Source organism: Polistes dominula, unplaced genomic scaffold (assembly GCF_049000335.1).
Source record: "Polistes dominula isolate Pdom_NZ unplaced genomic scaffold, Pdom_raw_medaka contig_20, whole genome shotgun sequence".
Classification (NCBI taxonomy): Eukaryota; Metazoa; Arthropoda; class Insecta; order Hymenoptera; family Vespidae; genus Polistes; species Polistes dominula.
The window spans coordinates 4,736,001-4,750,005 of NW_028301147.1; the positions used below are offsets into that span (position 1 = coordinate 4,736,001).

At 28.9% G+C, this 14,005-nt stretch overlaps 1 protein-coding gene across 11 annotated transcripts in view; it reads right to left on the minus strand.

The window, feature by feature from the left end:
- The window catches only part of LOC107074182 (uncharacterized), a 134,398-nt gene that overhangs the window by 22,287 nt on the left and 98,106 nt on the right, over positions 1 to 14,005 (minus strand). For all 11 annotated transcript variants that reach the window (XM_015335374.2, XM_089177324.1, XM_015335371.2 and 8 more), the window contains 2 exons: positions 13,569 to 13,771; positions 13,095 to 13,186 (listed from right to left, as the gene is read on the minus strand). In XM_015335374.2, the coding sequence (XP_015190860.1) occupies positions 13,095 to 13,186; positions 13,569 to 13,771 (295 nt within the window). The remainder of the gene's footprint in view (positions 1 to 13,094; positions 13,187 to 13,568; positions 13,772 to 14,005) is intronic.

The following is a 14,005-nucleotide window of genomic DNA, read 5'->3' on the forward strand; positions in this document are numbered from 1 at the left end:
ATAGGGGATATTAAAAATACTCTTTTTTATAACACAATTTTCTCTTTATTTTATATGATAAGGTGGAAGCACGTCTTTACTCAATCAGCAGTAGAAAAGGAATAAACGAATAACGAATAAACCAAAAGAAAAATATTTCGTCGCCAAGCACTTAAGATGCAGCTGCCCCTTGGTAGGGATAAAGAAAACAAAATAAAGAAGGACCGCCCATCGATAGAACAAAACACTCTGTGTCCCACACTAGATATCGGATATTATTTATATACATAAAAGTATCGATTGCATTTTGTAGATATGGTAATATAAACGCAGAATAAAGAATACTGCGTAGAATTCAACAAAAATTTTAACCATTTGACCTATTATGACGTATACCATACGTCGTGATGTTTCTGTCCCAAAACTAAAAGCGACGTATACCATACGTCGAGGCGTTTTTGTCCCAAAATTAATAGCGACGTATACTATACGTCGCTTAAAAACCAGGTTGTTTATTTCTCAAGTTATAGTTCCAGAGTGCATGATGTCGCATAATATGTAAACAATTAGCTCTATATTCAGTTTTTTTTATTTTATTTATTTATTTTTTTTTTTCTGTTTGAATCCGCTATCGATCTTAGTAAAAGAAAAAATTCCATTCAGAGATATAATATAATATATATAAATATGGAGGGCAATAAAATCCCAAACAAACTCGAGAATTTTCAAATAATTGATTTTATTTTTTAGCTTAAAGTGTACTTTAGATGTCTAAAAGCAATATGCACTTGGTCTCGAAGCAAAAAAAGATTTTAAACATGTAAAAATCTTAGTTTTACTGAAGCGCTTCAAAGCGAAGCGAAGTGTAAGAATGGGACAGTGTAGCGCTGTTTGAAGCGTAGCGTTAGGCACAGCCATCGTGAAGTTAGCGTATAGGTCAAATGGTTAAATAGTATGAATAAGGGTACCCACAGGGGTACATCAAATTAAAAAAAAAAAAAATTCAATTTTTTTTATTAATAATGTAAAACGTTACTTCTCTTAAAATATAATTTTCTTTTGAAATAAAATTTACGTTCATTTGTATAAGTTAAATATTCCTAAAATATGTTTCCGTATATATAAGAATTTGCAAATATTGTATTACTAGAAAATATTGAATGATTTTAATTGACAGTAAGCGGACGAATACTTTTGCGATTTACTATTTATATATAATTAAATACATCTATAATTGTTCTTTATAAAGTATCATTTATAGGTAACTCGAAATTCTTTTACTTGCTACTATTTAAATATTGGAAAAAAAGAAAATCAAATGATCCAATCATAGTACGGAAAATTTCCTGTTCATTTTGTTACTTTTTTTAGTTTAATTAATATGAAATTATAATATCCATTTCTGGCTATCTTTTCCACTTTTTCTTAAATTCGGATCAGGAATAAATGGTAAAAAGTTAAATCGATTGGTACGTAATATCAAAGCGAATAAGAACGAAAAATTGTGGATTAAAAGAGAAAATGGTAAAAAAATAAAAAAAGAAAGAAAGAAAGAGACAGAAAAACATATAGAAAAAGAAATACGTTATTTCAGATGACAATATGATACATAGTACTCAGGTCAGAGATAAGAAATTTCTATTTTCTTATCGTATAGACCGTACAGACATACGTATATACGAAATATTCGATCTCATTCTCTCAATAATATCACGAGGTTTTATATGAACAATAAAGAAAAAAACCGATAATAACTCAAAATGAAAAATAATTTTTCATCAACGATTCCAATGTATCATGATTTTGTAATAGTTTTCCTTTTTAATAAAGAAAAAAACAGGATCATAGATTTAAAACAACAAAAAAAGACGATAAATAAACAAGAAGAAAGGAAGAAGAAAAGAAGAAGAAGAAGAAGAACACGTATAAAACATAGTAGGAACAATATTTGTGTTTTTGAACAAACAAAAAATATGAACATACAAGTTGATTTTATACTCCATAAGCTTTGAAATTACGATTTAAGGTTATCTCTCTCTCTCTCTCTCTCTTTCACGTACGATATATCGCGAAAATTACTACTAAGTTCGAGGTTTTACCCTTCCTTATACTCGTGATCCCATCCAAACCCCATACCTCCAAACCGTTCACTATACTATCCTAAATTTACTAGCGTTTTCTCTACTCGTGAACTTCCAACGCCATTGTCGGCCAATTTCGTTAAGATTTCCTAATTAAACATCGTGATTTTAAGATATTGGATCGTAAATCTCGTTAACGAGCATTTCACATAAAACTTGTAGTTCTAAACTTACTCTCTCTCTCTCTCTCTGTTTCTCTTTCTATTTCTATTTTAGAGAATTCGTAAACTTGTAGGATAAATTTTGTATTATCTTGAAACATTTCCATTTATTTTTTTTTTAAACATTTCTCGACATTATCGTTTATATATATATATAGAAATGAAACTTTTGTAACGAAGGTAAGTCCGTGAATGGAATGAAATATAGAAGTTTAAACACAATTTTAACGAAAGGTGTAAAGAAAAAAATAACAAAAGATAAGGTGAGAGAAAGTAAAACACAACATATGATGTAAGCTTTTTAGTTTTCTTTTTATGGGAAAAAGTAATAGAAAGAGTGTGTGAGAGAGAGATAGAAAATGAATGAAATAGAGAAGGGATTCTCAAACTTTTCCAATTTTGTATCACATTAATAAAAATCATCTAATATATCAGATATATCAGATTAAAATAAATAATGAATTATTTAGTTGTCACAAACCTCTTGTTTGGTTTTTATATAATGATGAAAAAGAAATACAATATTTTTACATTTTATAGGTATTTTTTTTTTTCATTACTTTTAATATAATCTGTAATTATTTCTAATCTTTGATATGTTTTATATTTAATATCGTGTAATAATCACACAGTCAGTTTTTGTTCTTTCAAATCTGTTTTCATCGTATTATAATTGACAAAAAAGAGAAGAAGAAGCAACGTAGAAATATTTTGAGAAGATTGGAATAGAAAAAGGAAAAAGAGAAAAAAATGGAAATGAAACAATCTAAACAGAATAGAAAGAAATGTAACGGTATCTGGAACATTTCTCTATTTAAATTTACCCTTGAAAAGAATGCAAAGAAGAGAATTGTCTTCTTACTCTATGGTAAAATCTCGTTTTTCGTACTACACGAGAGTCAAGAAAATATTTTTCTCCATATTCTTCTTACCAAGGGCGTATAGTTTTTTCTCATAGTAGAAAAAAACCTTTAGAAGTTATCTTCATCTTATTACGATGCACTTCTTATCATATTGTTCGCTTGGTAAAAGTAGTTACGTCTCTCGTCTAAGCTTTTATCACCATAAAAGACACTTAAGCTTCCGTGTTTCTTTTTGAAAATAATTATGCGATATACTGGTAAAAGGAAAACAATGTAATATAATATTTTATCGACGTATATTGTTTTTTCTTTCTTTTTTTTTTTTTATTAGAAAAAATCCTTGTCAATATTTTTGTCTATAGCGATTAACGCGTAAAATAAAAAATATATATATATATATACGTGGAGGTTAGTATAATTATTGATATTTCACGATTTTTTAGAAAATATTTATTATATTGTATAATATTTCCAATGAAATGATACTTAAATAAATATAATATTGTATTAAACAAAGTGAAATTATGTGATTTTTCATTTTAATAGATGATATTATTTACAAAACAATGAAACAATGTTTAATTATTAAATGAAAATAATTATGAATGATTGATTTTACTCATACTCATATATGTGTTATAAAATGGAATTATATATATATATTGTGTTGAATAACAGTGAGATTACTATGAGTATTTATAATTTAAAATGTAATTACGGTGTTATACCTTTAGAAATAGAAACTAACGAAGTGTAAAATAAGCGAGATAATGATACTATACATATATATATATATATATATATATATACAGTATATAATAATAATAATAATAATAATAATAATAATAATAATAATAATAATAATATAGTAAGAAATAAGCGATATATTTAAGGAGATTTAGTTAGGTGAAAGATTCTGTAGATATTTTTCTACATTTCTGTTTTCCAACCCTTATTTCTTTAGTAGGGAGAAGGGATCACTTTGCATCCGATATACGGTATACATAAAAAGAAAAAAAAGAAAAGTAAGGAAAAGATAAGAAGAAGGAAAGTGTTGCTAAAAAGGTATAATATATATTCCGGCTTTTTCTCGAAAGCTTTTGATGTTACGAAAGGTTTACGTGATCTTTTAGCGTAAGGGGGAATGCAACTAAAAGTTGCAGTGAAATCGTTCATACCATACATCTCGAATTTATGTACTTGTGTGCATGTATTATAGATGAAAAAGCCCACGTAAGTAAGTATGTAACATTTATGATCATAAATTCTTTATTTAAAATTTACGAAAGAAAAAGATCACAAAATATTACGAAATCAAAAAGTTACATAATTATGCCGGATTATGACATTAACTGCGGGAAATGTTGAGTTTATGGGATACCAATTATTTTTTTTTAATTTTACATAAGTTAATATAAGGTTGATGAGAGAATAGGTATAATAATTTTTAAACAATAAAAATATTTTTAATTTAAAGTAAAACACGCGTTAACACGTTTGAGAAAAAAATCTTTTTTAAACGATACAAAATTTCAACGAGAGTACCTTAAAATTAATTATTCATGTAAAAAAAAATCTTTCTTCATGGTAAAACACTCCTCGTTTGACATTTCCATTCGAATTTCTCGCTTGACACTTAACGTTAACACTTCTAACTTAACGCTTGCATTGAATTATCACGTATGAAATTCGCGTTAAACTTGTAACGTTCGACGCTTATTTTCGCCATTGAAACAATCTTTGAACTGTAATTAATGTTTGTAAATATGCTCACCTAACTAGTAAATCCTTGGTTAAGATTTAAAGCAACGTATGTATATGTATATTATTCGGTATAAATTTTCTCTATTAGAATTCTAACGAGTAAACAATTTGTTTATGGAGAAAAATAATTGCATAGTCGATTTTAAAGAAAATATTCTATATATTATAATTATTAAAACAATATTAACCCTATTGAAAAAATATTGTAATTAATATTTGTAAAATAAAGAAGTTACCGCATTTATTAGATTCCCATTTAAAAATTTAAACTAACGTATATTACAACAGAGATGGATAGAAACAATTTTCCGTATAGAATATTAAATGATTAGTTTCTAATGAAATTGTGCAGTCAATTTAAAAGTATAATATGTTATTTAATTATTAAGAGGTAATCTCCGAAATTAGGGTGAAGTCTATCTACACGAACCTAATTCAACTTTGTATTTAGTTGGAACATTACCTATATATATACAGGTACTAATATATATATATACATATGTACGTTAAGGTAATAGAAAAAAAGGGCAACTATAAAAGTATAGCTCACTGACTTCAAGGAAGAAAAAAAAAAGAAGAAGAGAAAAAGAAAAGGAAATAAAAAAAGAAAAAGAAAACAGAAGAAAAAAAGAAAAGTTTCTTTGAAGGCTGCCAACCCGACGAGGTCTGTTTCGTGATGCATAGTAGCCCGAGGGTTGCAGGAAACTCGAGTTAATGGAACCTGTCATATTCCATACGTGCTTTAATGCAGTGTGCTAGCTAGAAGGGTGGTGTACGTATGGGTTGAAGGCCTTCTCGAGAAAGAGAGAGAGAAAGGGAGGGGTGGGAATCGTTGAGAAGAGAAGAGAAGAGAAGAGAGGGCTAAGAGTAAAAAGAGAAAGGGGGAGGAGGAAGGGGAAGAAAGGAGTAGAGTGGTTTCGTGGCTGGAAGAAGCTACGGACGCGTGCGACCTATGCGATGGATGTGGATTGCACCTACATACCTCTTTATATATATCTTTACTACTACTACTACTATTACTACTATGTGAAAAATTGTATAATCTACGTATGTGTGTGTGTGTGTGTGTGTATTATACCTTTGCGAATGGGATAAACTCTAGGGAGACGAGAACGCGAGCTCAAGTATGTCAATGGAAAGAAATAAATCTAGTGAACATCGAGCATTTATTTTTTCCTCGAGAATAGAAAAGAGATAGATATTGGGATGATAGTCAGACAAAATGAGTTTTCTTTGTAGCAGGTAACAATTAAGTTTTTTTTTTTTTATAATTATGAAATAATATGGAAGAAGAAGAAGAAGATGGGGGGGGGGGACACGTTTAAATCTTTAAAATTAGACGAAAATGATAATACGCGAAATCCTTTTGTACTTTGCATAAATATCTTTAATAGGTTGTATATTATTATCTATGACATACTATTATTCGTTAAGTAGAAATCTTTTTATTCTCAAAGAATTTTGAAGATAAGTTAAATCATTGAAATTATTTCGTTAATTGTTTTAATTTTCTACAATTTGTTAGTATTTAAAAAAGAAAGAAAAAAAAATGTAAGAAGTATATTACGTTAAATTCGAATGATACCTTGATCATTCTATCATAAAGATATACACGATATACGATATTTAATTTAATTGAAAATCATTCGAAATATTAGCATTAACACTTTTTTTAACACACACACACACACACACAATACTATTATAAAAGAAAGATTATATTGGATCTACTGGAAAGTTCTGTCCGTTTATAAAATAAAACAAAAGTAATAAATTTTCATATCTCTTTAATTGACTAATATTTATCAAATATCATTATTAATAATTTCTTATTACAGCGTGATGTCAATTTGTATATTACATTTTAAAAAAATGTCTTATTTCTACAGACGAAAAATTGAACTGGTGTTTGTCAGAATGGACAGAACTTTCCGATAGACCTAATAGAAGGAAATAAATTTATGATCTTTAATTCTCATCGTATTTATGAATATTTTATCAAACACGATCTTGTTTAGAAAAAAAAAGAAAACCTTTTCGGTAAAGGATCGGGGTAAAGATGATCGAATTTCATCGTGTACTACTTGTATTTATATTCATCGACCGGAAAACATTGATGTCAGGTATTCGTGAGATATCCATTTTCCTTTAACAGATAATATATTCGCGGTTTTTTCCGTATCGTCTGTCGAGAGTTCCTTTTATGTATAATATATCTATTAATCGATCGTTTAAAAGCTCTAGGCAATGGAAGCTTATACAAATGAGATGTACAATACGAAACCCGAGCTTTCCTTTTGCTCAAATGCTAATTTCTCTTCATAATTACACACTCATATATATATATAATATAAACATGTAATAATATATATTTAAAATAAGTATTATTTTTGGTTCAAAAAAATTTATAATTTATTAATTTATCTATATTACTTATTAACTAATAATTTATTCCTAAAAAAAAGCATTTCTAAGCATAAAGATATAAATATCATTTTTATTGATAATAAATTAATATACGTCGATGAATTAAAATTAATAAATCAAACGTAATGTTTATTTGAAATACTATGCGTATCTATCTAATATATTATATTTCATATAAAGACGAAAGGTATTTATTTATTATTGACATTAATTGAAAAAACTGTATAAAAAAAGAATATTTTTTATTGCAATTGACACGACGTGAGTTATTTTTTTTTATTGTTTATAATATCAGTCAGCTTTCGAAATGACTATACTGTCCAATTCGATGCATGGGGTTTTAGACTTTGAAAGTAACATTGAAACTTTGTTGTATCCTGTGTCTAGGACATTGAACAATTTCATTGAAACGTTCCGAGTGTAAAAGAGTTCAAAAATAAAAAGAAAAAAAAAAGAAAAAGAGACGGAAAGAGAGAAAGACAAAAATAAACGTAGAGGAAGTTAGATCGAAGGAAAAGATCGATAGATCGTTTTACAATACACGCACCTGTGGTTGACGTGCTGGAAACTGTCGATATTATGATAGATTTGCCAAAGGATTTGGCAAATCCTCAGTGAAATCAAGGGGATAGAAAAAGAAGGGTGGAATAGGGAGGAAAAAAATAATCGACGTTTCATGTTACTTGGTGTTCTCTTCTTTTTTCTTTTTATTTTTTCCCCCCTAGATATTCTCTCTTCCTCTTTCTCGTGAGTAGTTTTTTTTTCTTTTTATTTCTCTCAAAGCAACCATGAAACTGAGCAGCTTGGAGCACAATTTGCATAGAAATGTGATCATCGAAAAGCCTTTGAATGAGAGAATCAGTCGTAGTTCTACGTTACCTGCTATTTCGAACTTTGATTATAGAACTGGACTGTTTGGATATAGGTCATACCAATTAGTATTTTTTTGTTTTTTTTATTTAGTCGCTATTTAATCATTGTAATATAATCTTATTACAAATAATATATATATTAAAATAAAATAAAAATAAAACTAGTTTATTATATTTCGAGCATGATTAAAATCTAATTTGTGCGTATTTCAAAAGCAAATATACATTTGAAGTATCAATAAATTATTTTAATCTTGTCATACAATTACTATAGTTAACGAACTTGTATTCACCCTATTTAGTAAGTACTTCCTCTCTTCCCGTTCTAACTACTCCAACCCTTTACCGTTTCTAACAAAGGATATAATCCTGGTAATAGGAAACATTGAATTCCACGTATAGTACTGTTTAAACATGTTTAGAAACACAACAGGAACGTTTCCAAAAGTAATAAAACTTTTTATTATTAAAATTAAATACAATAAGAGTAAAACAATCAGATCTAATTTCCTCATCAAAAAATATGTTCAATTATATGGAAAATGGACATTCTCGAATATTTTTTTTAATGCAGTTCTTGTCAAAATTTTCTCGTGCGAATCCAATAATGATAATATTAACTATATGATGCCTATCTACTATTTAATATCTTATTTTCCTAAATAGTTTTTTGAATTTTTAGACGTTACAAACTTTTAATTTTGATACTGAAAAAGGACAGGATTTATAAGTCATATATATTATATTTCATTATCTTGATTAAACATTCGTTATTAAGGGCACAGATTTGAAAAAAATGTTTTATGTAACTGCCAGGTATGTTCAAAATATTTTCGTTTAAAAATAAAATTCTGCAATATATGATGCTCACGGTGCCGAGGAATGTTACCCATCCAGCATTCCCATCCAACGTTATGTAGTAGTTTGTCAAGAAGGATTGCTGCTTTTTGTCTTCATATGAGACACAACCCTCCCAACATCCCTATTAAATGTCAACGGTTGTTTGAAGAGTAAACTTCATACTGATGGAACCTCCTTTAAGGTCATATCTGCTGATAACCTTCATTTGTTATATCTGCCATCTTATCTTATTCGCTTTAGATAACATATTATTTGGATTATCTTCGAATGATTATCACTATCCCAATTATGAATCACGACAAATAAATTCATCAAAATAATTGCAAAGAAATATCAAAATATCGGATAGATTTTGTTTTGATTAATTACCGAAAAAAAAGGAATCGTAAAAACTGATTAATTGTTTTTGTAATTCTTTTTCTTTTTTTTTTGTATGGGAAATTGAAAAAGGATTAAAAACAGAATAAAAAGATATTTAAATTAACTTTGAAATTTTTAACGTGTTAAATTGATATTAAATATTTTACAGGAATACAAATCTCTTGTTGTTTGTACTTTTTTTCGTAAAAAGAACAAGAAAATAGACGAGAAAACATGATGGGCCTTGTAAATCAACATAAACGTATCATTCTAACGAAAACTTTACATCATTGATTAATTAAAATTGAAATAAAATATAAAAAAAAGAACAAAAAATAATATACGATGTTAAAGTCACTTGTAATTACATATATAAATGTAAAAAATTAAGATAAATTGACTTGTTTCCACCTCATTTATTTACCTTTTATTACTTTTCTCTCACGTATAAGGTAAAGAATCGTTTTAGGTGCTCGGAGAACGATAATTTTTGTCATTTGTACGAACGACCACATTTATCTTTACTCGACAGAGTAAATAACAAAGAAAAAAAATAGGATAAAAGCAAAAAACCATTAATAAGAATCAAAAAGGGGTAACAAGTGAAATGAACGTAACGAATATCCACCAATACGGTTTATTATCAACGGTGATTTTATTTTTGCACGAAAAAAAATGTTTAGCAAGAAAAAGTAATTTTTACATTTAGTTGAAAAAAAAATATGTTTTAAAATTTTTTTTGAGTGATATATTAAAGGTTATACATGACGCGTTCTATATGCTAACATATATACATGAAAATAAAATAGGAGGCAGGCCTGGATATCGATTAAACTTTGCCGCAAAACTTCCGGCCACATTTTTTTTCCTATTTTTTTTCTTTTTTTTTTTTAAGGCGATCAAGAAGTAGGCTAACTGAACCGCGATTTATCGGATGAAAAAACCAGACAAAACTCTGTACACGCTTGTTCGTTCGCTCGGAAAGTTACTTCAAAACGGATTATTCTCGATATAATACTGTAAAGTGAATTTTTAACAATAAGTCAACGAGAAGAATAATAGCTTTCGATTATATTATACAAAAACTTTCAAGTTGAATAATTTTAATTATTCGCAAAACCGTCGTTGTGAATTATTTCTTCCTCGATTTTTCGTTTTTATTTTTATATTTTTTTTCTTTAGTTAAACTTGTATATAGATACTAATATGTACATTTAACTTAACTAAAACATTTACCTTCATTATTTCTATTAATTATGTGTATGTGTGTTTACAGCATTCATTTACAATCTATCAAATAAAGATATTATTTTGAATATATATTATATTGAAAACGATGGAGTATTATCAGATTTTACTGCTCAAATAGTGTATAAACCTAATGGACGAACCCCTTAAAAATGTATAGAGTTTACAAAAAAAAAGAAAAAATCGGTTTTGACAAGAGACCCTTGTTTTGTTTACCCAAATATATAGCCATATTCTATTCTATCTATTGTATAAATATTAAATGATTTTTTGTTGTTGTTATTGTTGAACAACTCGTATTATATTACAGAATCGAAAAAGAAGAACACCTCACGTAGCAACGTGAACTCACGTAACACTATACTCTCTTCACCCCACTCCCCACCTCCTACATAGGAAGGCTTTTAATTAAGGAACGAATTCGATTGGAATCGTCTAGTGAAGCATGACAACGATCTGTACTTTCTATGCCTTCTCTGCGTTCTCTTCTATCTTTCCAATCCCCCCCTCCTCCATCCCACCTCCTACCAACTATACATATGTGTCTTCTACATCCCTCAACCAGTCAATCTTTTTGGTATCGAGAACGTAGTTCCAGTTTTACGTCGTTCTTTTGATGGACGATGGGCGAACAACGCGCGTGCTCACTCGACCAGGTCAAATCGTCGAGAATGGATTTTAATTTAATTCCTCTCTAACACCCCCGAACCACCATCCCTCGAACCCACCCCCCGTCTACCTCATTTTCTCTCAACCTACCTCAATCTCACACTCTTTTCTTCATCCTACCTTACCTTTAATCCGGTTTCTCTTTATATTTCTTTCTATCTAATTATTTGTTTATCTATTTATCTATTTATCTATTTGCAGTGACGGATTAAGTGATCGCGTAAGGCCCCCGAAAGGGTCCCGAAATTTTAAAATGTTTTTTTTTCGTAAAGGTCTTACGAAAGTTAAGTTGTTCTTTTTTTAAATAAATTTATTCAATTTCAATGTCTAGCGTGGTATGAATTTTTAGATTACTTTTCTTTTTTGTTTGTTAATAAATTAATGGTAGTTTTGCACATTGAAACTTTTTTTGACCTTTTTTTAAATCGAGTTTGTGGGCTATGATATTTTTATAGTTCAGGGGGGCCCTTCATTTTACTTGATTCGCTACTGTCTATCTATCTATCTATCTATCTATCTAACTAACTATCTAACTCCAACTTTCTTCGTCGTTCTACAAATACACGCTTCGACTGTCTATCATATGACCCTGAACAAATACGATTAACGCTGTACCTCTCCTCTTTCTCTCTGTCACGGCCATTATATCTACACCTATAGAGACACCTAGGAAGATTTTTCTTTTGTCATTTTTATACCATAAGACTGACGACAAAGAAGAAGGGAAATTGATCAAGGCTTGCTTTGCCTTCGTTACAAGACGTATCTTATCGTTTTTGTTTATTAAAAAAAAAACCTTAAAAAGTTAAGCATTTATTAACGTAAAATTGGTATCAATAATATTCTATTATAAATATATATACCACTTTTTTATTTATGTATGACAATAAATTAAATGAATATGATAATTGAAGTATCATTGAAATTTAATGACATCGCTTTGCGAATTATTAAATAAATTAAACTAACCCTTAAAGTGCACACTTGGTAAAAGTTAGTTAAAGTGCACTGTGGGTGTTTGACACCCCAACGTGTTTGAACGCGTTTCCTGAAGCCGCTATTTAATATTTAGACCTCGAACTTTTTTTAAAAGTAGTTTGATACATCTTTTTTTAAATAAAATAGGTTTTATATACCCATCTGAATTAACACTAGATGGCGACAAATAATCCATTTTTTCGAATTCAGTATCGTTTTCGAGGGATCAAAAATTTGTTGGGGTGGCGAACACCCCATGTGACCCCATAAACTTTAAAGGTTAACTTGAATAATGGCGATACGATCAATTTTAATACATACGTTACCACGTATGATTATATGAATTTCGAATTTTAAAATGTTAAATCAGTGGTTCCCAAAGTGGACGATGAAGCAATTCAGGGGGGCGATGATGGCCACAACCGCATTTAGGAGGGTAGGGAAATTTGATGAATTTTCATTTTTTTTGAGTTACTAAAAAAAAAAAAAAAAATAGAAAAACAACAAAATTAATTTTAAGAGGGGCTATAAGTAATATTTTTTTCTGGAAAGGGGGCAAAGCAGTTTGGGAACCACTGTGTTAAATCATGTTTTGAGATTTCTATTATGTCACCGTTGTCCTGTGTACGTTTTTATTTTTATTTTTAAAATTGTTTCTTTCTTCATTACGTTTTCAATATTTTCCTTTATCGAACGATTTCTTCTTTAAATCATAAAAATAATATTTTTTGTCTTTTTTGATATTTTACAATTAGTTTAAATGAAACTTACCGTCATTTCTGCGCACGAATGGTCAATGAATGTTAACTCGGACTCCTCGCCGGCCAACAACACGCTTACAGTTTTCTCACCGGACTCGTCATCTGAAAATTCAAGAGAAAATATTAATATTATATGTATATTAGATGTTATAGTCACGCGAGGACGAAAGGACAAGGACATATTGTCGAGTTAAAACCACGTAAACACTCTTGGGATGTATAAAAGATAACGGTAAAGATATGATTATGTTTTTGTGTTCAAATCACGAATTACATATACCGTTCGTATATTATTATATTGAAAATATTTGTCAATTTTTTTAAATATAAATAATAATCATTTTTATTTTTTTTAATTTAATAATCATCACGAGTAAAATATCTATTTTATCATTCGCGTGACAATTTGTGAAGAAAATTCGATGAGATAAAATGAAGATTAAGAAAAAATGAGAAAATAATTCTTGTAAATATTATTACTCACCGATAGAAGTATCATAAGCGTGTAAATATTCCGACGTCATAAATTGAGATACGAGGGAACTTTTTCCAACTGCTGGTGCACCCAACATCAAAACCCGATAAGGTGCAGGATCCTGTGATGCGCTACTCTCGCGTGAACTCGCAAGTGAACCTGCTGCCGAATTTCTTGCCGAGCCAGGATAAGAAGCCGTCAAATGTTCGGTACTGTATCGAAGAAGAAGACCAAAAAAAAAAAAAGTAAAACAAAAATGAGAGGACGACGATTTAGTTTAATTTTCTTTTTATATAAGATAAATGGATCAAAATATTATCCTCTTTTTTTTTCTTTTTTGCTTTTGGCGTTCTAATAAGAGCTAAACGAGATATCTGGACCATTGTGTTTTTATTTATTTATTTTTTTTATTTATATATATATTATACGTTTTTGTCTTTATGGTT